This window comes from Tympanuchus pallidicinctus, unplaced genomic scaffold, assembly GCF_026119805.1.
Source record: "Tympanuchus pallidicinctus isolate F22 unplaced genomic scaffold, pur_lepc_1.0 scaffold9, whole genome shotgun sequence".
NCBI lineage: Eukaryota > Metazoa > Chordata > Aves > Galliformes > Phasianidae > Tympanuchus > Tympanuchus pallidicinctus.
The window spans coordinates 10,728,437-10,753,245 of NW_026294813.1; the positions used below are offsets into that span (position 1 = coordinate 10,728,437).

The 24,809-nt window shown below is 40.6% G+C and overlaps 1 protein-coding gene across 3 annotated transcripts in view; it reads left to right on the plus strand.

The window, feature by feature from the left end:
* The first annotated feature begins 10,509 nt into the window (after positions 1 to 10,509).
* C6 (complement C6) overlaps positions 10,510 to 24,809 on the plus strand; it is a 28,536-nt gene continuing 14,236 nt past the window's right edge. Inside the window, exons 1-10 of one of the 3 annotated variants that reach the window (XM_052670335.1) lie at positions 10,510 to 10,617; positions 10,783 to 10,952; positions 11,950 to 12,130; positions 12,798 to 12,954; positions 14,978 to 15,122; positions 15,810 to 15,951; positions 16,710 to 16,848; positions 18,761 to 18,961; positions 22,891 to 23,131; positions 24,155 to 24,277. In XM_052670335.1, coding sequence (XP_052526295.1) covers positions 11,988 to 12,130; positions 12,798 to 12,954; positions 14,978 to 15,122; positions 15,810 to 15,951; positions 16,710 to 16,848; positions 18,761 to 18,961; positions 22,891 to 23,131; positions 24,155 to 24,277 — 1,291 coding nt within the window. In that variant the 5' untranslated portion in view covers positions 10,510 to 10,617; positions 10,783 to 10,952; positions 11,950 to 11,987. Of the gene's footprint in view, positions 10,618 to 10,764; positions 10,953 to 11,949; positions 12,131 to 12,797; positions 12,955 to 14,977; positions 15,123 to 15,809; positions 15,952 to 16,709; positions 16,849 to 18,760; positions 18,962 to 22,890; positions 23,132 to 24,154; positions 24,278 to 24,809 lie in introns of those variants that run through there. The other 2 variants (XM_052670334.1, XM_052670337.1) reach the window with 2 other exon arrangements.

Here is a 24,809-nt window from a genome sequence, read left to right on the forward strand (position 1 = left end):
CCTCAGGCTGGGATTTTCAAGAGCAGTTGAGGACCTTGAAAGGGCAGTTGAGGACACTCACTGCTGGTTTCTAGAAGATTTCTCTGTCTTTGAATCCTACTGAAAACCCAGGATCTCAGTTACTTCTAAGTAGTGGTGTAGAGAATTTGAAGTTTTGTTCTCCTTTCTGCAAAGCAGGGCAGAACAGTGGTGTGTATCCTGGTAAAGCCATTCATTGCTGTATTTTTTGGCCATTGTTTGCAGTCATTTTCTTCTTTGGCAGGTGAATATACAGGCAGGCTTTCTGTAGTAAATGTTTAAGACATTTTCACAGAAATGCAATACTAAGAGTTGTGTGACTTACAACAAAATTACAGCATGTCCTTCTGCATCCAACTCTTGAATGCCTCCATGGTGTGTTAATCCAGGTGTTTTAGTGGTAAGGCTGAAGACCATAAACTCCTCCAAAATGGATGCTTTTGTCTGCCCAAATAACAGAATTTAATGTTTGCAGTGTCAAAATGTCTGTCTCAGCACGAGTGACTCTGATCCTCTTAGCCCTGCCAGCTGCAGGGAGGGGTGGTATGTTACCTACCCTTCATGGCAGCACTGACTTGCTTGGACCCATCAGTGCTTTGGGCAGAGGAGCTATGAGCGTGCTCCCCTCCATTAGTCTCACTGTGTGGTTCCAGCCACTCTCACAGTGGAGCACCCAGCAGTGAGAGTAGGTCATACAGATGTTCCAATGGACATGCATATAGGGTTATTCTTGGGGCTGAGGTGCACACAAATCTGCACAACCAGCTGTACTCTGTGTGCAGACCACACTCAGGTGAGTGCATGTGCATGCAGCATGTTTAGCATGTGGCTCTTCTGCGGAAGACATGAATGTCAGCATAAGTTGTGAGCATCGGAGACCTCCAGTGACTACCCCTTAGGATAGAGGATGCAGAGGAAGATTGCATCCCTTGTGCTTTGCCTTGCCATAAATGGATGATGAATAAAGCATACTGAGTCATGAAGAAGAGCGCAGTTCCCATAATTGCAGGTAAGCACTGTGAAGATGACATGGCAACACCACCAAGTGTGAGTTGCAGAGAAAATGTCATCCTGCAGATCCACCTGCTACAGAGGCATGTGACCTTTAAAACTTCCTTAGGATAATCCTCAGCCCTGCTGCTGGGGTGGAGGGCCAGCAGGTGCACCCCAAGGCCTGGGAGCAACTGAGGGCATGTCCTTATAATGCAGCTCTCCCTGCATTAGGAGGACATAAATGTGACTTTCACCTGAACAATTTCTGTCTAGTATCAAGACTGCATCACCTCAGAAGGGCACACAGGTGAGTGTTCACACATGTTTGCAGCATGATAGCTATGAAGCTGTATTTGAGAAAGAAAAATCCTTTCAGAGTGTGTGGGAAGCTGTTCACAGTACCACACTCACCCAAGCTGTGGCAAGGATGCTGTGGCGCATCTCTCAGGGTGAGCAGGCCCTTAGCGCTGAAGATTGAAGTGACATGTATTCATGTAGGGAGGGGAAGCAAAGCACCATTACCAGATCAGTCTTTTTTCTGGGAATAGTTTGTGTATGTGAAGAGGGAACAGTTTGTACAGAGCTTTCTGTGTAAAGAGGGACCTGTTTCTGCTGAGGGTGACTTGTGGAGCATGCAGACAGACAAGGGCACACATCCGTCATTCCAGCTGCGACTTTGATTACAAAGATCTAACCGTATCCTTATTCAAGCTATTTGCTAAATCCATCGTGATGGGTAGCATGTCATGTTTCTTGGAAGCAGCCTGTTTTGGGTCATAGAGTGTAATTAAAGGCAATTAATGCAATTACTCACAACTGCGCTGCTGAAAATGCTCCAGATGTCATTACAGCATAATGCTCCGCCATAGGCCCCCACAGTCTACACATTTATGTCCTCCTAATGTGGTCGCTATGGTCAAAACAGAGGGTTAGTAAAGGGAGAAAAGTATGTTTCATTGTTCTCAGAGCTCCCCTTAATCTGGAAATTTCAAGTGTGCCAGTCAAACCCTAACTCTATTTTTCAGTTGTCTATTTCTTGACCGATGGAAAGAAAGGAGACAGGCTGGTGTGTTGGGTGATGAGTGCCATGGATAATGGTCATAGCTAAAATCTAACCACTGGGATGTAAAAAATATACTTTACAGTAATCTACAATTAAGTATATACTAAATGTGTAAAATTCCACTAACAAGTTTTATAATTATGGACTAACTATTCAGAGGGACTTAAACTTGAAATCTGAAAGACTGTGTTGCAAGCTTCAAATTTTTCCTCTGGCATCCAGCCTTGTCTTTCCCTTCTTTCTCAGCTGCTGCCAAGTAATTTACAGTTCAAGAAAGGCTAATGGAGCTATAAACAAAGTGCAGATGCCTCTCACATTTCCTTTATTGGGATGTGGTATGAAAATAGCCACTGCTTGCAGAGGAGGGAACATGAGTAATTACAGAAATACCTCGCCTCCTGTTTGTCTGCAGCTCAGATATACCATAAATCATCTTCTGTCTTCAGCAGGGTTGGCCTAAGGAACTAAAACCTACCTGCATTCACCTTCTGTCCTCTGGGCTTATTTCTGTGAAGTGTGCTTTGTCCTACTGGGGTGATCATTAAAGTCATTAAGTTTCTAAAGGATTGACTACAGCAAACTTGTTCTAAGAGCCGTTTTAGGCAGATAGCAGGATAGCTTCAGATCACTTCATGAGCCTGTCGGTCACTGTGCACACAGCAAAGTTCTGCATTTCCCACTTGCATCAGCAGTCATGATGGTTCTCCTTAGCACCAGGTCCAGGTTGCCTCATGTTCCCTATGCCCTTGCAGAAATGCAGGTGCTGAAACACAGGGCAGGCAAAACTCACCATCCTGCTGGGACCCCTCTGAGTTCCACCAGGGCCAAGTCCTTCAGTTGGGAATGGCTGCAGGAAAGGGGAGCCACAGGACTAATTTAATATTTCTTTTGCACTGATGAGGTGAAGAACCCGGGATGTGTGCTGGCCTGACAAAGAAATATATTCCCACACATCACACACCAAGCCTATCTCACGTATCTTTAGCCCATCCCGACTGCCCCACTTCTACTCCCATCCCACTGCTCAGTGCCAGAGCCAGATGGGGAGGTGAGCTGGAGTCCCCAGCTGGGTAGCGGGTTCCGCTGCAGCACCATGGGCAGAAGCCATCCCTTGGCTCCTCGTCAGGAATGCCACCCGCAGTGCCATTGCACTGCATTCAGTTGCACCCCTCCTCGATACTCAGAGCACAAATTCTGCTGAATGCCTTGTGAAAAACGAGACGTTGAATAACATGCCATTGGTGGGGGAGATGGCTTAATCCGACTGCAACTGAGCCACCACAGCAAGTAGATAAATGCAGTTCTTTCCTATACAGTAACCAAAAGGGTTTTCACAAAGCTGGTCACCATCCACTGATTCAGTTTTGTCGGGGAAAATAAACAATGTGCAGAGTAGTAGCTTCAGAGGCTCCCAATCCAATGGATAATCAAGGCTAATCCAACTTAGTTAGAGGCAGAAGATGTGATGTGAAATCTTATGTTAGTGATCAGTTTACTATAAATGTTGTTTATACTAATGTATGAATACATTCAGGATTCAAAGCCATACTGACCTGATCCTTGCATTCGTTGCAAAGCCTTGATGCTTTGCTCCCTGGTGGGGTCTGGCGATGGGACACAACCAAACTCAGAAGTACCAGAGAATTCCACAGCGAAGTCTGACACTATCCTTAAGGCTGCCCCACTGTGCATGGCTGCGATGATCATGGTGCTGTTTTGCCTCCAACCAGACAGAAAGAAGAACAAGAACTGAAGCTGTGTAGGGAAACCGCTGGCAGCCACCTCTAGTCTGTTTTGGCTAGGGTTTGAGCCACAGCCCTCAATTTTACCCAAATCACTACCAGACACTGTCAGAAGCCTGTGGTCCTGATTTGCCCCAGAAATACAAGCTTTTTGTTTTCTTGGCTCTGTCATGTCCTTTAGATGTGACCTCACAGTTTCATATCCAATGGAGTTAGGCTCTTTCAGTACCTGGCATTTGTCTTTTATTATCGTGATAAAGACACTGATCACACAGAGTCTGGAGAAAAACAGACACTAGTTGCAGAGGTGATTCAGCACAGCTCTTGATGAGTGTCAACTTACAGATCAAATTAAACAGTGATCAAATAAATTAAAAGCTCTCCCTCCATTACTTCTGACCGATCTGGTTTCTTAGTGGACAGTTTAAAAAACTGTGATTTAAAATGTTTATTATGTCTGTGTTAAATGCAGTCTATATTTTATGCCTGTAGTTTGAGTTCAGCACAGAAAAGCCGTGAAGTACTTTGTCTGTTAGTGCTCCCTGGTGGTGAGGTTTGCCTGCAAGAGAACTACAGCAATTTTGCTAGTGAATGTGTAACTCTGTATCTTAATTGTTTTAAATAAAAATCCAGTGCTATAATGTCATTCATGCATATCTCTCCTCACAGGATGGAGTATTTATGTAGCACAGTGCTGTTATGATTTGAAAAATGTACATGCCAATGAGAAAAATCCTTTTTCCTTCCAAGGCTTTGTTCATTTCAGTTATTAGTGTTAGTGTGACCTGTAAAGATTTCCAAAACAGATGAGATCAGAGGCTCTTGTTTTTTTCCTCATTCATATCGAACAGTGCACCGGCACAGCCAGGTAGATGAGTGCCATACAGCCTGAGATGCCAGCTGAGAGGCAAGGGGAATATTTCTGCTTTCAGGCCATGGGCTGCTTGGGCTCCTGCAGCCAAATGTGGAGAAGACTTTCTAGTGGTGGGCTTGGAGACTTGCCCAAAGGGGCTCTGATGCCTTTCTTTTGTGCTGAACTTCACCAAACTGAGAAACAGCTGAAAGAGTAGAACTCTCAGCCACAAGCCTGATACCTGCAAAATACCTACATGTGTCACACTTGCAGATTAAGGCAGACATGTAGAACAGGAGCCTGGCATAACAATGCTGCTCCCAAGCAACACAAACTAAGCCAGAACGGTTTCTTCTGCCCTCCTCTGCTGCTAGTCATGTTGCAGAAATTAGTCTGCTTCTGGCTTTATAGGCAAAGCCTTGCTATTGGATTCACATGAGTAAACCCCACTGTGTAAGCTCCTCCAGTACGAGCCTGTGTAAGCTCCTCCAGTACGAGCCCTCTATAGCCTTTGGGTTCCCCCAGAATACACTGAGATTGACATCTGCACATACAAATGAAGGCATAAAAATAAGAGGTTCATCCAATTTGTAAGTCAAGATTTGATATCTTTTAAATACAAGTGTGAAATACATATTTATGAAAGATGTATCTACTTTAAATTACAGCCCTCTCACACTCTGAAGCCCAGTGCAATGACACTGTCTGAGGTCTGATAGTTTCCCTTAGTGTACAAGACTGATGTGGCTCCTTTCAGCCTAAAGCCTGATGTATTGCAACATCTTCTCTGCCCCAGAGCGCACTGGTTGGTGGGATTTGCTGCAGTGTCTGAGCACCAGGAAGACTCTCCTTCTGGGAGCAGAGTGTTATTATTTAAGCCAGCTTGTGCTGCATTTCTGAGCCCTGCTGGAAGGATCCTGTTTTCTGCTGTGATTCCTTCCTTTATCTGTAGGTGAAATTTTCACAGCGAGAAGGCTTTGCAGTAATGCTTTAGTTCTATTCTGGAGTGTACAATGATTAAGCAAATTAGCTCTTGGCTTCCAGGGCACAAGCTAGAGCAGATGTACTTGCATTGTGGAGCTGATGTGACTGTTCAGATGGTAATTTTATTGTTGTTCAGACAGGGATAGAAGAGCAGGCTACCTCATTGCTTCAGATGCTCAGCTGTGTGTTCAGTCACACTGCCTTTCTGTAGGCATTGCCTGGTCTTTAAACGAGTGTAACAACGCACCTATGGCTTCTGCCAGACCTGAACCAGCTCTGCAGCTCTGCTGAAAGAGACAGGTTGCAGTTAACATGGTGGTAGGTAAAAGTTCTGCCTGGGAATGCTTGGTGAAAGTGATGAGGATTTGTTAAAGGAAGATTAAAAGGAATCACTTTCAATTAACCACACTGTAACTAATTTATACATAACACAATCTAGCACAATCTCAGCCATATTTCCTCTCTGCTCTCCTACCTTTCCAATCAGGGTAGCTTGCTCTTCTGAAGCACTCTGAATTTCCCAACCAAATTGATGGAATAATAGGCCAACAGTTAAGTTCCTTCTTTTGCCTCATTTAAAATGAAACTCAATTTACAGTACAGTAAGCACGGAAACATATTTCTATGCTATCAATTGTTACAAAAGCCCACGAACATTTCTGCCCATATAATCACATTGCATTTAGACTTCTTCATATTGCAGATCCATGCGGACATATCTTGCAGTGCTCAAGCTAGAAAAATTTTATTACTGTATCAGAGCTATATAGGATTTTGACTTAAATTAAATCAAAACTTGGCATACAAATTATCTGCCTGCATCTCAAATGCATCATGTGTGTTCAGGGTGCTTTCAAGGGGAACGCAGGTTCACCTCATGCTATCAGCATTGGAATCAGATATTTACCAGCTTTTGAAGACCCTGGCACTCACATTGCAGTGCATCACATCTGCAGGGTAATATGTCCTATTTCACACTTTCTGTTGACTTGTGTTTTTCTTCTAAAGAATTAAAAATTACTGTGAAGATGATGGAAGGCAGGGTTGTACTGCAGGAACACGCAGATGATCACCTGGGCTTTTTTTTTGCAAGGCTGAAAGGAGGCGCATGTTAGAGGATATTCCTGTGTAGCTTCTGTGGCAAGACTGCTGCAAGAGGGATACTGAGTAGGTCAGGAGTGTTCTGCAGCCCTCTGGACACTGCTGCTGCTGGCTGCCCGTCTGCCCCACCTCTTGTAAAACAGGATAGTTCAAACCTTGCTTCTGCCTCATGTGCACCTTCTTGCATGGCACACACCCTGCCAACAGCCCCATAAACTTTCTTGACCTTATTTTAATCTTTTCTTGCCAAATTCACTGACAACATCAGTGGTAGCTCCCATAATTCCTCCTCCCTATTTTGTGCTTCAGAGATGATGGATGACCACATGGCAAACTTTCAACAAGGAAGGAAACCCAGTAGCAAGACATCTAGATAGGGAAATTCAAGTTTTGTAGCTTTGGTTCCCAGTATTAAGATCTGTCCAGAGCTTCTACCCATGCAGGGAGGCCCTATTGGGTATCTCCTCCAGCATCATGTGCTTAGGGCTGGGGACAAACACCTGCCTTGAGCTGGGGTCTGTGGAAAAGAGAGTCATGTTTGTCTGGACAGCAGTTCAGTGAAGACATAAGGATGTACTGGTGACAGATGCAGAAAGTTTCTCATCTCTATTAAGAGAAGAGAAAAAGGAAGAGTGAGTGATGAACAGCAGAGTGAACCAGCTTAGCTTGTGCAAAACAAAGAATCGTGGCATTTCTTCTCATTTTGAAGTACATGGGAAAGGAAAAATAGTCATAATTTTATGTAGAAGTTTGATTTTGGCATAGAACTAAGCTGACGAGAAGTGAAAATAAGATAAATTAAGCATGTTTTTGTTACCTTTAACAGCATTACCAAGGAAATCTTCTCCAGGTCTGAACTCCTCCTTCATCTAATGCAAAACAGAATGTCTGTGAAATACCAAATAAAAAAATTTCATTAATGCCTGGAATGGATTTACAGGCTTCTCAACCAGCTGTGCCAACTGCCAGTTGGCTGGTGTTAGATAGGGTTACATCACTAAGATTAAAGTCTGTTTTACATTAATAATCTGGAAGAGTAAGAAAAGGTTAGTTTAGTTCCACCCTTGTGGCTCGTGATAGCAGGTCTATGGAATTTCTGAAGACATGTGGCACTTTCATTAACTCTGCAGTACAAACGTTTGAAAGACATTTTACTGGTTTTGCTAAATGACACATTTTTCACAGAGCTTTTCAGTTACACATAAAAGCCTTTAATCAGGCAGGTACCCAGTGGTATCTCAGGTTTCCTGATTGGGGGTAAAGGAGGAGGACAGCATGGGAGGCTGTTCTGTTTTGCTGAGACCAGTTTAGCATTTACAGACGTTTCTGTTGTAAGAGAGTTTGTGCCATGTGAAAGAAGCACTAGAAAGTTAAAAGAGAACAAGGATAAAGGTAGAAACAAGGATAAAGGGACAACTATATGAACCAAAGTATAAACCAGTCTGCAAATATTTGACTTCTGTGGGGAAGAGTCTGCTGAAAGCACACAAAGTTATTTTCAGCCTGTTCATTTTTCTGCCATTGACATGTTACTCCCAAGAAAGCTTTTGCATTTCTCCATTTCCTTTCAATTGTAAATACTTTATAAAGGTTCATCACTCAGTCAAGTTTCTCCACTTAGGCATAAGGCAGCAGTCCTTTTCTGGGATCAGGTAGTGAACCAGATGACAATGATCAGCTTCTTCCCTCCCCTTCTGCTCCCCCTGGAGCAGAGCCAGCAAGCAGTGCCTTCTGTCCAACAGCCGTGCAGCTGCCAGGGCTGCGAACCTGGAAAACACCTGGAGACCAAAGAAGGCAACTACTGGATGCTTTGAGTGATGATCCTATGATCCCATTATGACCTTTCTGATCATAAGTCAGTTGTTCCTCAGGGGTACTTCTTGCTTCATTTTGTTCCTTTTGTTGTTGCTTCTGTCCTCTTCTTCTATCAGGAAGTATATTCTCCTTCCGTTTGCAGGAAGCTGAGACCTACCAGCAGATGGGCTGAAGGCAAACTGGAATCAGACAGCAAAGGAAATTTTCTGTTTCTTCTCTTTGTTTTATGTGTGCATGTTTCTAGTCCTTCTCTGCCAATACAGTGAAGCCTAGTACAGCACCCAGAACTGCTAGAGCTTGTTTCACTGCTGGGTTGAATGCTGCTTAGTGGGTCAGGTGCCACTGTATTCTTCCAGCCTTGTTCCCAAGGCTACATGTTGCCTCCTCAGGAAATGCTGCGGTTGCATGGCTGGGTGCTGCTGTGTCACAGCCTGGCTGCAGTAAACTCAATGTAGGCACATCTCCCCTCCAGTGGCTCCATGAAGGAAGGAAAGCTGTGACCTCATTTCTGTATCAGAACTTGGCGATGCTGCATAGGCTGGCAAGAAGCTGTTCGTTTTGTGGAGATCCAAGAGTTAAGTTTGGTGCATTTAAATACTTGCAGCAGAACTTCTGTGGTTAAATAAATAGGTATAGTGGGCTGTTATTCCTTCACTACTACCTTTGCATTAAAATGGTTAATTATGAATTAAAAACAAGGAGCTACCTCAGAAGTAGGTGAGGGAATGCATGACTGTTTATTTAGCAAAGCGTCAGGAGGTGGCAGCTGTAACTTTACACTTTCAAACCTTGTTCCACCAAACCTAAATCTGCCAGTATGATTTGTTTGTCTCTGCTGCTTCACAGCACACTCTGCCTGCAACCCCAGCCTCTCCAGACCAATGGGGAAGGAGGGAAACAAGGATGTGGTGCCATGGATTCCCACTGACCAAGAGACTAGTGATGGGCACCTAGCTGCATACACTGTGCCATACAGTGCCATGGGGAATGCTGCCCTTCTTGTCAGAGCATCCAACGATGGACAGAATAAATATTTTATGGTTCACTATTCTTACTGCCACAGGGTATGTCAAAACAGTTCAGTATTGAGGCTGTTCAGATGGCCTTTCGTGCTTAAAGGTGCCTACGTTTTTCTTGCACTTCAACATGCCTTCTCATGAGAGATATGTAGGCTTAATAAAAGTTTAAAGAGGAAAAATACCTATGTGAATTATTGAATGAAGTGTATTTTTGTCTGAGTCCAGCCAGATATTAAACTTTAATCTTTAATGTAGGAATGAAAGTGTTTTTTTCTCAATGTTTAGGAAGATTTTGAGGAAACAAATGTCCAGTGAATAGTATCAGTTTATTCTCTTAAAATTGCAGACTTTGCCAACAGCGAAGGTGAGAGCAGAAGCTGTAGCTGTAGCTGCAGTATGTGTGAGAGCTGATGGGAAAGGAGGGAAAGAAAGATGTGTTGCGGTTTACCACCCAAAGACCTGGAGGTACAAGGTAACCATATGCAAATTTAATGGGATAGAATGGACAGTTTTTCCTATCTTTGCATCTCAGGCAACTGGAGAGCCCCAGGAAATGACATTTAAATTGAAGATCTGTTTGAGTTTGATCTTCCTTATTTGCTTGAGAACATCATGATTTTTGCTCCCTCCCTTCTGCTCTTCAGAGTTCTGGGTTTCCTTCCTTGAACAGAGTTTAGGAGTGAGATCATCAGCTGCCCTCAGAACAGAGAAGTGGTGCACCCCTGCCTGGCACTGCGAGAAGCCCTGCAGTGTATCCAGCCACTGTGGCCTAATGTAAATGTTTGTGCATCTTCTTGCATTGGGCGTGTATGTTTGTGAGGAGAAATGTTCCTGCACAGTTCTCTGGAAAATGCCTGCTGCTGAGGGTCTGCCTGTAGAGAGGCTGTGCAAGGCTGACCCTTCCTGTCACCAGACAGAATCTGTCCTCATTAACTAGTAACCAGATCAAATATAACCTCCAACCTTTCATTTGAAAGCCTGCAGCAAGCCATGCTGAGGTCATGACAATCGGCAGCCAGGAGTCTTACAGTAAGTTGATAAGGAAGATTTTTATTGGCTTCAGTGTATATAGGTTGATGTGCGGGGAAGTGCTTCGGGTTTTTTTGGTTGTTTTTTTTGTTTGTTTGTTTGTTTGCTTGTATCTTTTCTTCGAAAGCTTAAATTTATCTCTATCAGGTACTTACATTTGTCTAGTTGCTGGTGCAGTTCAGATGTACTGATTGGTTGGAACTTCACTACCAAATGAGAGTATTTTCTGTGGAGAGCACTCTGGAGGAATGAACAAAGTAATTGAGAGAGCCTTGTAGGACTTCTTCATCGCTCTTCTAAGTTAGCAATATTGGTACAAGGAGCCACGAGCCCAGGTAAGGAAAAAAAGATCAACTATTTGCTCTCCTTTTGGTTCACTGGCAAGATTGCTGTCTTCTCTGCCTTCAGTTTGATTATACTCTGTTGATTACACTTAACTGTTCAAGGAGCTTGTTGACTGAATGGCTGCATAAAAAGCACACTGAGCCCTCACTGCTACAGTACTGAGAAGACCAACTGGCTTTCTTGCTAAAAAGAACAAGCAATATTTTCACTCCACAAAAAATTATTTTTCACAGCAAGCTATAGAAGTCAGAATAGCATGGGCTATGTAATTAAAAAATAAAATAGTGATTTCACATTTCATTTAATCATTTTCAAAATGAGATAATCTGTTTATACATTTTCTATTTTTTATTGTTCTTTCGTGGCAAAACAGAATGTTTTATACGCTCTGCTTACATTCTGCTGTACCAGCCTTTACAGTTTGTTGCTGGTTCAGTGATAGCATGAAGGAAAAAATATTTTGCAATTTTTCAGTGAATAAATGCTTTTCCCGAAAAAAACAGCAGTCAGTCATCAGGACTAAGAGTAACAGAAGATCTGAAGAAAGGATTCACTGCAGCAAAGCAGTTAGGCAAAAAGGGAGGAAAATGAATTTGTAGCCAGATAGTGTTAAGTCTCCATTATTTTACATGCCCAATAGCAAAAATGCTTATTCATACTTTCATTTGTATTCATAGAAAATGTTTTTCAGAACACATAGAAACAATGAAGAGTAATAGCAGGTCTTTATTTGTCGCATTCAAGAAAATTGCTAAACAGTTTCTTAAATAGAATTAACATGCAGTCATGATTAATACTGAATAAGAGATCAGATGCCTTTGACTTGCATCCCTCCACATTACAATATTTAATTAATATTCTCTCATGCATTATCACTACATTCCAGGTACACTGCTTGATGAAATATTTGTATTGCAAAATAGATTTATAGAAGCAGCAGATCAGAAGAGACTAGTCACTAAGATACAGTAACTGTGAATGTTACAGTTCCTCCAGAGCTTTTACTGTCTGTAAACACCTCTGCTATGGAGAAGGCAGTGCTAATACAGCTGATCCTGCTGAGCCTGGTGGTTGGGAGCTGCCAAGGGTGCTACTGTGAACATTATCCATGGGGGTCATGGTCCAGCTGTTCAAAAACCTGCAATTATGGCACGCAGACAAGGCACAGGTAGGGACAAATCTTCTCACTGCATTTATGGGTATAATTTTTATGTGGAAAAAAAAAAAAATACTTTCAGGAAGGAGGTTTCATATCTGATGCTTCAGCATCCATAATATATCTAGAAAGAAAAATGGTAATGTCCAGCAAATGACTTGGTTCTAATTGCAAGGTTTAAAGTTGTGTATAGAATATTGCAGTGCTTCCAAACAAACCTGTTATTTCTGCATACACACAGTCAGAAGAGCCAGGTCCTGGGGTGGCCCTGGCAGCAGTGAGCATTGAGCAGCCAGCTCTTGTGAACAGAGCTGGTGCCCAGTGCCCACGCTGGGAGCTCTGCCCAACAACAAGCAGTGCTCTGGAAGATATGAGTTCCAGCATGGCAAGCTGACAGAAAGCTGCTTCTTGTACAAATAATTCTGCAGTCATAGTTAACTAAAGATACAACTGCACAAAACCATATGCAGTTCAGGAGCATACTCTAAATTTACAAGAAATCCCTTATTTCATTCCTGGCTTAAGGTGTATATAGATTTTATTTTCAAGCATCACTCCAGAGCTACCCACTACCATTCAAGCTTTTATTGATTTAAAGCATTATGAGCCTTAACCTACAGTTATAGAAATCTACAGTTTGTTTCCTTTCCAGTGTAACTCTTTCAGTGACCTTTTTTAGGCAAATAAAAATGGATGAATATTATAACCAAAACTTCTGTGACCAGCTGTGCACCAAGCAGGAATCTCGTGCATGTAACCAACAAACCTGTCCTATCAATTGCCAGCTTGGAGAATTCAGCTCTTGGTCAGAATGTGACCCATGCATTAAAAAACAAGTAGGTAGATAATGTATTATGCATGTTAAATGCAAGAAATTGTGTCTAGTTTCTTGATTTAAGATATTTGATTTCAAGGAAGTTGGTTCTGCAAAATGACAGTTTAAGTTAACAAGGTTATAACTGTTATAAATTATAACAGTAGGAGCTGGAGGGAACAAGTTAAGATAAGTATATCAAAATAGAAAGGGGCAATTTAGTAGTGCAAATCCATTTATGAGAACTTGCTTTGAAAGTGCCACTGTCATTATTAAAGATGAGTTTTCTACATAAGAGATAAATTAAGCTGTAGAGTTTGCATTCCTGTTTCAACAGGAGCATGTCAAGGAATCTTTCACACAGCATGACATTTTATATGTTCTGAAAATGAAAGATAATAGGATCAAGTCATCTACTGAAAAGAGATAATTGGCAAATCATAACTAGCACTGTTAAGAAATGCAGTATCATAGTCAGGATCAGTCTGAGGTTGCTGATGAGACATCCTTAGCACCTTTTCTGCAACCCTAATAGTCTACACAAAACCCAGATGGATGTGCTTAATATCTGTAGGACAAAATCCTCCTGTGGCTGAGTCTCTGGGCTTGTGCTGATTCCCTGATGGCAGGGTTAGGAGTTACATGTACCTACCCTAGCAGAGAGTGAACAGGTGAAAGAACAGCATCAGGTGGGACTGACATAAAAAGCCCAGGCAAACACAAGGTTCTAGGGAGCTTTTGAGGATAGTTACATAGCTGATGAGTCCAAGGCTTATCATAGATCATTCTAAGTGTCCATGCCGACATAGCCTAAAGCTCTTCTGAAGATCCTGTGCAGCTTCTGAAATGCAGATCTGAACAGCACTGTCAGAAAACCTGTTAGGTATGTGTATGTGTATCTTTACATGTATACATACCTATCTTGATGCCAGTGCAGAACAAAAAATGCTTTGGAGTTCGGGGGCCATGAAGTAGCAGTTCTAGGAAACTACTTACAGCCAGGGTGGTGAGTGAGAGCACAATGGGGAGAAACAATGGGAGACAGCAAATAAACTGCCAGAGATGGAAAGGTTCTTATTGCTCTCTTTAAACTCATTTTTGTAATCCATATCCTCTAGTTAAATTTCTAGGTTCCCTACCTACATGACCATGTGTAAAAGCTCATTTTTATTAGCTCATTTTTATTAGCTTTAAATATTCATGCAAAGTATTTGCTGCTTTCAAAAAAAAAAAAAAAAAAAAAGAAAGAAAAAAAAAAGGGGGGGGTTTTGTAAGCTGAACATATTTTTCCTCCAAACTATTAAGATCGCTACTTCTGACCTTTATAAATATGAACAGCCTTCAGAATGGAGGATGTGCCCTCAAGATAAATGTGAAGACCATTGTAGTTAAGCTCTCAGTGAATGGGAATGATGAAGAGGTTAAAGCTCACACAAACAATATAACGTGTGTTGTAGATTCCAAACAGAGTACAAGAAATGGTTGTCTTGAGTCAAAAGCCTTTTGAAAGTGTTGCTCTTTGTTCCCTCTGATCATAGTTACCCAATTACAGATTTATTTATTTTTTGGGTCCTATTCAATTGTTTGACTTCAAGGTCTTTCTAGAGGCAGGGATGTAATGAAGTCTGTGAGGAAATGTATGTCAGTTGGGGAAATTTTTCCTGCTCTTTCTTAGGGAAAGAACAGTTCGGTCAAAGGCAGATAAGTTTCATCTGCAACCCCCGGAACAGGGGTGGAAAACGTTACTGAAATGATTTTCTAGCACATTCAGAATCAGTGTTCTGCAAGGTGGGTTCTGATTTGGGGAAAGAAAAACAAATGAGCTTGAGATATTACTCCTGGTTATTTAACAGTAGAAAATTTCAGAAATACATATTCCCTCCTGCTCAATTCTCTGACAAGAGGCCTTGTTGAAAGAGAGCCAAGCCAAATGGGATGGGGATTGCCTGCCCCATCATAGTATTTCTATTTCAACAAAGTTGATAAGGAACAGGAAAAAAATTTCCCATTCACTGAACACCAAGTTTTTATTTTTCTGCCCCCAGTTTCGTGTCCGGAAACTCCTGCGGCCATCCCAGTTTGGAGGCCAGGCCTGCACCGAACCACTGGTGCAATCCCGACCGTGCTTTCCAGCTAAGCTCTGCAACATCGTGGATATGGACTGCAAGAATAAATTCCAGTGTGAAAATGGTAACGATAGTCATCATAGCTTAACTTCAGCATTATTCAGTAGACAATAGCTACTGTTTGAGACATATAAAAAAAATTAAAAAATTCCAGGTTGTCCCTGTGTATTCCATGCATGTATTCTATTCCACGTTGTCCATGTATTCCTTAGGAAAAAGGGGCAGGGAGCTGAGGATTTTATGTTTAATGGGAACTTACTATTTACATTTCTTCTTCAGTTAAAAGGAATTCAGGGTTGTGCAATCTGTACTGTAGAATGGTAGCATCACTATGGCTGGTAGAAAGTAGCACTGTTCCAATGAGATTTTTTTTGGCACAAATTTTACATGTACAAACATATCCTTATAGTTTGTCTGAAATCAAACTTGCACTGTTTTTATTAATTTTTTTTAAAATCATTGTCTTGGTAGTTCTTGCTTAATTTTAAATATACCTGATCAGATTTGATAGTTTTATCAGAATTTCCTTTTGCTAAACCTTAACTTTGGTCATCATGCCTTCAAATTAATACAAACTGGTAGAAAAGAGACAAATATTTTTATTTAAGTAATGTATGTTTTGAAGTGCCTTGCTATGTTAATTCCTGTTGCAAGCTTACACCGTTGCTAGAGAAAGAAATTGCTCTTTTTTGCATTGAGATGTGAAGAATCACTGCATAAGTCCTCTTGCTGCTGCTTTTTCTCTGTCCAGGTCGCTGTATTGCAAAAAAATTGGAATGCAATGGAGAAAATGACTGTGGGGACAACTCTGATGAAAGACATTGTGGGAGGAAAAAGATGGTGTGTAGCAGAAAGTTTGAGAGCATCCCAGGTGTGCATTTAATCGGCAGTGGGTAAGCCAGCTTTGTTTTTTTCACAGGCATTACACTGCTTATCAGCAACTTACATAAAAAAAGACAATTGTCAAATTTGCATGTGAGAGTAAACCATTAAAACATGACCTCTTAAATGAAAAGTAGTAAGAGGTTATAAGAATGTAACTAAACAGCCAGGCTTGGACTTACTGCATCTGGCAGTCCTACTCTGCTCTACTCCTACTGCAGGAGCCATCAGGGAGCACTGCTGTGAGGGACATTGCCCACCCTCACCACAACCAGAACACCACTTACTGGCAAATTCCAGCTCAGTTATTACAAAGCATTTCAGAAATTTGGAGGATGTTCCTCTACAGATGTTTGGTTGTGCCTGATACATCTCTTGCAATACCAGCCATGCCTGCCCCAAGTGCTGTGTTCCTGAATGAACTCAGGGCACTCTGGTAACAAACACTTGTGGCTGAACTGGAGAGCAGCACGTTATTTGTCAGTGCCATTTTACTGTGTTTCTCGAGTCAGTGGTTGCCCAAGATAGTCTTATGCTGAGCTTGGTGTTATAGCCTGGTTGTATAATTTTTCAGGTGAATTCAGGGTAAATCAGAAATTTTTATGAAGAAATTTCATTCAAAGCACTAGCATAGCCTTAACACTTACACCCTCTCATTGAAACATAAAACATCTTTGACGCAACTGTACACAACAAATGACACATACTCATGTCTTTCTGAGACTATTTAATTTCTGGAAATTGCTTTTGTTGTTGTTGGTGTTATTAGATTTCACATTCTGTCAGGAGAGAGCCGAGGGGAAGTCCTTGGCAACTCGTTCAATGGAGGAGAATGCAGAACAGTGAGACGCAATGAGACAAGGAAATCGTATCGTGTGCCTGCAAATCTGGAGACTGTCAGCTTTCAGGTACTTTCTAGAAGCAAATTTTAGCAAAAAAATAAAACATTTTCATAAACATAGTTATATGTTGAAGTTATATGCTGAAGTCTTAAGAAGTCTTATGAAGACAAGATTTCCCAGCCTGCTGAGGCCTGAAAGAGCTTCAGCTGAAGAGTAGAAATGGGAAAAAAACCAAGCGGTGTTAGGTGTCTCTACTTGTACCTTTCTCTCACTTTCACAGTGAGTATTTACTCAGAATCAACACAAATTGATCTCAGCTTCTCTCCTGCTTCCTTATGATTGTGGCCATGCCTCTGCTGTGACTTGGTATGCAGGTTCTTGTTCCCAACCACAATATAATCCAGCCAGTGACTTGGTAAAGCCCAAGCTCGTTTTAGCGTTACTGACGCATCCTTCCAGTACCAACAGCTCTCCCAGCACAATCCTCCCATTGAGGCATCTGCAACTTTGAGAGCAGCTCCTCCATCAGCTGTCTCAGCCTCTCAGTCCTGCTTGTCCCCTGACCAGCCCTTCCTACCATCAGTAAGAAGTGGCAGGTAAAGAGTCTGCAAGGCAGAAGGTTAAAAGTCTGGGAAGAAGTCTTGCAGGACAGGCCAAGAAAAAAGGATATTGTTTTTTATTTTTCCTCAAATATTGGAATGTGATTTTCAGGCAGGATATTTCAGACTTTTAAACACTGATATTTATAAAATAATTGGGATATTATGGTTGAGGTGTAGTATCTGGCTGCATACATCCTGGAAGGCCCCCTTTGAAGCAAATGGTCGTATTGGGAAAAAAGGGATGCAGGACATGACAAAAGTTGAAGGAGTGGAAGAGACTGAACTGTTGATTATTAACATGAATATTGTGAGATTTTACTTTAAAAGGCACAGCTGAACAAAGCAAATTCCAACATTGTCTGGTTTGGTCAATGGCATTGAAGAAGTACTGTGTACAGAAATATTCTGTAGGGAAAACAATTCTTGGCTTGCCCAATTTTTTCAAGCTCTGTTGTCTATGAGATAACTAATGTCCATCTGCAAAAATATTACGAGCTTGTGATTCTCACCTGAGCTTGCATCTCTATTTTTCAACATTTAGAGTAGTTTTTGATATAGAAATGTCACTGAACCAGCTTTCTGCTTGGAGCTGCAGTGCACTTTAATACAAAAGCATGTGTTTACTTGGAGAACAGAACTGGATCAGGGGAGTGGACATCATTGCCCAAAGTCCTTCAGAGATCCTATAAAGCCTTATTAAGTAAGCCTGAAATGGTAAAAAATGAATCTAAAGGTCACAGATCTTGCAAGGGATTTGCCTTAATTATGGGAAATGAGTCACTTCTGAACAGACGTTCAAGATGCCTTAGTATCGCTGCTTGGCGCAACAGCATAACTGAGTCTTGCCAATGTTAACTGGTAGGTTCACTCTCTATTACTATTCATTTACTTCTAGTCCATTCTGCAATATGGTGACTTACACTACAGGTATGCTCTGACTCCCATCTGAATAAAACCTGCTCATTCTTCTAGAAGGGAATCAAGCAGAAAGTAAAAAACACACCATCATACAATACAAATAGAGACTTACTTTTAGTGTGGACATAATATGCAGGTCTGAGAGTCTTTGTAAAGCATTTTGAAACATTCAAGGAAAATTGTTCTTAAGCTTTAGGGCAAGGGGACTGGGGATTTCTAGAAGAACATGACTTTTTGTTTGTTTGTTTGTTGGTTGCTTTTTTTTTTTTTTTTTTTTTGCCTTGTATAACTGCCTACTGTATAGCCATCTCCTTACCCTACAATAGCTTTTTAGCTTTCTGCTATGTTCCCAAGCATTAGACATGTCTATTCCAGAAGAAGCCAAGAATTCATTGTTTAATACTTTGCTCCCTTTCAAGTTATTAGGGCAAATTGATTTTGGTTTACTGAATCTCTAGGTAATAGATGAAGAGGATGATGTAAAATCAGATTTCTACAAGGATTTAACGCCTCTGAGTGATGGTGACGTGGGAAGCAGTACATCCTCTCATTCATCTCAGAGAAGATCTGGCATACCAGGTCTATTCTCAAGGAAAAGAAAAGTTCAAATCACATCATATTCCTCCTTCAAGAAAGCCATTGAAGCCTCACATGAGAAGGTAATTGAATGGTGACATGAATTTCTTCCTTTCTTTGAGTTTCCATCTTCTTGTTTAGGGGGACTGAGCTACCACAGGTTATCCACTAACAAGGTATATTGGGATTACATTTTGCAAAACTACTACAATTAAAAACGAGAATGTCCTCTCCTGATTCTACAGGATGTTCCTGGTTGCAACATACTTTCTGTTAAGCTGCACAGAGTCACAAAAATAATCCCAGAAATAACACACCAAGAGAAAAGTTTCTGAGAACAGACAGCTACTTCCCATAAAATTCTGCCTCTCTAATTCAGGCAAATACTGTGAAATATAATTATTCTAGAGTTTAATGATAGTAAAGGATCAACTATTCTTTTGTCTGTGATTACGCCTGGCAGAGGTCATAAAACTGTTCAAAATTAAAGCTTGTTGAAACCGAGGAGTTGTAATAAAATTATAGTAAATCTTCTACAAAAACATCTGTTATAATTTTAATGTTTTCATGACAGATTTATTACTAGCTTACAGGCTTGTCTTAATTGTTAAGTAACTTGACTGATTAAGTAGTCCACAATTTCTAGTCTGCAATAGTCTTTGCTTAAGTTCCATCTACTGGAATTTTATTTGCTGTCATTCTGATGCAGTTATATGTATCAAGTTTTTCTTCTGTAGAACTGGTGAGTTTATTTTGATAGAATGGTGTCTTCTTAACGGTTTAAATCCAGTCCCAAACTATGAAAAGAAATGTGAATATCAATGAAACTTTCTAGAGGAATCTTTATTGGACTTAAACTTGTTTTGAACTTTATTGTCATAAAATTTCAGAAACATGCATGAGAAAGCTGATGACTTGGTCTGCTGTTGGCTGTAGATGGCTTATTTCCTCCTGACTGTGTCCATGGCAAGACTTTTAATTTTGATCTTCAGGTTCCTTACCATGTTACAGGAAGCCTCTGCATTCACCTGTGCCTACCTGTATGCAGTTTCTTTATAGGTGTATACAACAGCAGATATCTACTTACATATGCATATGAAACAAATCTATAAATTCAAAATATTCACTTACAAAGTAAAAGTAGTTTAAAAAGATCACTGACAATGAGTGAGAACTAACAATCTGGGAGGTCAAATTCAGACCAGATTTTCAAACTGCAAGCAGAATAGCTTCACAAGAGCATCACAGAGTCACTGTAGGGCCTAAGTGACTTGAAAGGTCTTGAATTTTTCCATATTGTTAAGAGGAAATATGAATATGTTTCTGATGCTTATTTTTGTTTGTCTATTATTATTATTATTATTACTGTTAAGCTAATCTTTAGGCTCTTTAGTACATATTCTTGTATACTAATTTTTAAATAATTTTCATGACAGTAATGACCCCTTTCTGGTCTTCTGTTTGCATCAAAACAAGCATTTTGGGTGGGATACATCTTGCGTATCTATAGACAATGGCAGATTTACAGAACCTTGCACCTCAGCTAGTTGCCCTCATTTTGTATCAGTTAAAAGAAACTCAGTGGATTTTTACATAAATGTGAGTGCTCTCAATAGTGTTCCAGCAGGGCTTAAAGGAAGCCCCAGTTACCAGCTGTCACTCTTCTCTACTAAATATAAGGAAAGACTCATAAAGAGAAACTTTAATATTATTTTTTAATAATAATATTATTTAATTATTATTGTATTACCCATTACATCATAAACTTGTTGATTAATCTTGCTCATTTTGCTACATGTTATTAGTTTTATTTACCATTTTCTTCTTCTGCCTCTTTTTTTTTTTCCTGAATTTCATAAATTTTTTTCAAACTCCATTTTCCTTTGAGATAGAGAAGTTATCTCAGAATTGGCACACTGGTAACTGCCTGACAGCATGTGTGTTCCGGGCATTCAAGGACACCAAGGGACTCCTGAAGTTTCTGCACCCAACCCATTGGCTCATGCTCCTAATATTCTTGGCTGCAGCTCATTGAGTTGGATGGCTTGAATTAAAAAATTGAGGCCTGAAAGATAGGAAGCCATCCCCATCCGTGGGGACGAGAGGCAAGATTCTGTGCTTGCATTACTTGGAAGTAAACATTATTTAATTAACCAGTACGTTCTAGTGAGAGTCTGTTTTGTGAGAAATGTTCTAATTAATTAAAACTATTGGTTTCATCAGGCCAGCTCAGCTTGTGTCTGGATGATTTTTGTTTTGTCAGTTAAGTAGTTTTTATATAATATCTGACCTTATTTGAGTATCTGCACTTGATTTAGACCAGGATTTTGACTGAATATCTTTGGGAATAATCACCTCAATCTACAGCATTGCATTTTGTATTAATACCTGGTATTCATGGATAAAGATTGCCACAGTTGCCAGGGGTTACCAGTATGTTTAGACATGTGACCAGGGTAACTGGAGACTTTGGAATTCAGTTTTCTGAATTTCTTCTTCAAGTAAAAGTTTCCAAGGTTGTTCAAGCCTTGGGGATTTAATAAAGAAGTCACTTGGTTTGACAACTGTAAGGGAAATTGCTAGTAAGAAAAGCACTTAAGATGCTTTGAATATTAGAGAATATAAATGCATGGTGCAAGTCAAGAAAAAAAATATTTTTTGGTATGGGGGAGCATCATATCCACCTGAGCATTTAGAATTTAATGTTTGCCAAAGTTGCTTGTAATTTTGTGCATCATAGCTGAAATGTGATATGGTACGGCTTAAAACTGAGCCCAAATCACCTGGTAGTCATTTTCTGAGAAATGATATTACCTCAGGGTATTTAAGGAGCAGAGTACAGTCCAGGGAATATTATATATCCTATTTCTTCCATTTTTATTCTCACTGCTGCAGAAAGCTGAGTGCCCTTAGTTTATCTTCCAGCATGCAAATGAGAGCACTGAAATGGAGAGTGCTGTGCACATCTCAGTGCTGTGGTCCAGCTCACATGTTATGTTGCTGACTCTTGGCTGAAGAAACTCCATATTTAATGCAGTCTTATGACTTCTATGCCACATGAACCTGAAGACAGAAGTGGAGCAGAATCAACCTATCAGTATGAAAACTCCATAGCAGAACCTATATATAGATCAGTATCAATTTTATTTATAATGATTTTCTTCTTTCTGCAGATTGCTCATTTTGTGCTCTTTCCCATCACCCCTTTTGCTCTTGATCTCTTTGCTTCAGGTTTGTTGTTTGGTTTTTTTTTTGTTGTTACTTTTTTTTTTTGCCATGTTACCAGTTTCTCCATTCAGTATTCTTTTTCTCTCTTCTCTTTTTAGTTGAACTCTCTCATTAACAACCTTCAACAGTGAGCACAAAAAAAATTAGCTGTCTCAAAAACATGAGTTTTCTGAATGTAAGAGGTGATGCTTCTAGTTTCTGAACTTCTTGCTTTTTTTTCCACCCATATCACGCCCTAGACCTTGTGTGTTAATAGCCTGACACTGAATTAAAACTTTATTCCTGTAAGTTTAGTTTTAGCAGACTGATAAACAACATTTGAGACCTCACAATAATGAGGTAGTATCCAAAATACCCACTCAATATTAATTAATAAATAAAACAGCTCACAGATACTTACTAGCTTCAGCCTTTCCTCCTAGTCTTTTGCCTGTCTTATCAATTACTGGTATATTTGCTATAGCAGAAGTCATTTTACTTTCTGTTTGTCCACTGCTTAGGAATTCTTAACTCACACTTAAATCCTATACACTCCCACAATGCAAAGCAGTAATGAGTGTTGTCCCTGAGAACCTCACAGGATGCTTGGAAATTCCAGGGCTAGTCTATGTGAGTTTAATCATGGTTAAAGCATCATGATGGACTAGAGGAAATAGGTTTTCAGTGTAGCTCAGATCATATTCTTGGCCACTCTGTTTTCTGCAATCAACTACCCACGAAAGCAGCAAGATTATGTTATTTCATTTTATTTTATTTTATTTTATTTTTTTAATTTTATATCTAGAATTCCAACTTTATTAGAGTCCATAAAGTCATCTCTGTTGCAAACTTCACCATGAAGGAGTCAAATTTGCAGCTCTCAGATGTCTTTCTAAAAGCTCTAAACCAGCTGCCCCTGGAATACAACTATGCTTTATACAGTAGAATATTTGATGACTTTGGCACTCATTACTACACCTCTGGAAGGATGGGTGGTTCCTACGACATTCTTTACCAGTATAGTTCCGAGGAACTCAAGAACTCAGGTATGTAATCTTTAGCAATTTGTTTACTATTTTTCTTACCATTTTCTATTTTTAGGTCTTCCACCATACAGAAAACTCAACAACTAACAGAAAAAGAATCTCTTAGATTTGCGTAGACAGAGGAATTACTCACACTGCTCAAATATAAAGCAAGAAGGAACTTCCACGCTTTATTTTAAAAAATTGAAGATCTTCTTTAATTGGTAAATGTCACTGTGTTCGTGACAGTATTTAGGACCTTCAAGTCCAAATCCTTTGACACCAAGAAGGCTTTCCAATATACGCCACTGTGGGACTGAGGTCTGAGAGATATGTTGCCTTCTGGGCTACTGTTTTAGAGCTGCTGATATTGATTAGAAAATAGTCTGAAACTTAATCCATGACTGCTAGACTGTCAAAATGAAAACAGAATATTACAGAAGGTGAAATTCTTGGTTAATAGTAATGATATTTAATGTCACCACTGTAACTTGTATGGGCATGGGAGGGTACCTACAGGGCCTATAGATAAGTATGATGCATTCTACTGGTCTTTGTAGCCAGGGAATTGGGTACCTTCAGGAGCAATGTCTTCTTCTATAATATTGGTGGTCTTTGTCCACAGTGCTGCAGGAATAGGTGGTAATTACTTTTCCAGGCAGAGCAGCCCGTTGGTATGACCTGGGCTCAGATGAAGGTTTGCTGTTCCCACCCACTCTGCAGAGTAGCACCTTGGGTGACTGGGTTTTGATTTTGAACAGCAAAGGACTGCTCCATGGTGCTCCAGAAGAAGGAAGGGTTATCAGATACAACAGAAGAGGTGATATAGGAGAAATACCTAAACAGGAATAGGCTGAGTTTAGGAGAGTCTATTCAGCACCTGATGGAACCGGTTTGATGAGGAGCAGAACACACCCTGGCAGTAGAGACAATGGTGGATCAGGAGCTTGAATGTAGTAAAGAGGTCAGAAAGAAATGAGTGAGCAGGGAGACCTGTGATGTAACAGATCTATGGTGATGCAGCTGCTGCTTTTGTACTTCTAGGTCTGTCAGTGGATGAATCAATGGAGTGTATTCGAACAGAAACAAGAAGGCGTGTGTTTTTCCGAAAGAAGAAGAAAGTCAGTACCGAATGTGTCACAAACAAGATGACTGTGAAACATGAAGGTAACTATGATAATAACGGGGTTTGTATCCTTTTAGTTAACCTGAGTTATCCTCAACAAGGCACACCAGGTCCTCCTGGCTAGAGGAGTTCTTCCAACACTGAAGGTGTTCTTCCAACACTGACAGAGAGGCCAGTGTTCATCAACAAGATTGGAAAAGACGTTCAAGATTATCCAGTCCAACTATCCACTTCCTACCAACATTTCCCACTAACCTATGCCCATTAGAACAACATCTAAACATTTCTTGAACACCTTCAGGAAGAGTGACTCCACCACCTGCCTGGGCAGCCCATTCTAGAGCCTAACTGCTAACTGCAGTTGAAGAGAAATTTTTTCCTAACATCCATAACATCCATAACCTGAATCTCCCCAGCACAACTTGCAGCTATTCCCTCTAATCCTATCACTAGATAAGTGGGAGAAAAGGCCAACCCCCAGCACACCACAACCTCCTTTGAAGTGGCTGTAGAGAGTGATAAGGTTTCCCCAGAGCCTCCTCCAGAATAAAAAAATCCCAGTTCCTTCTGTTT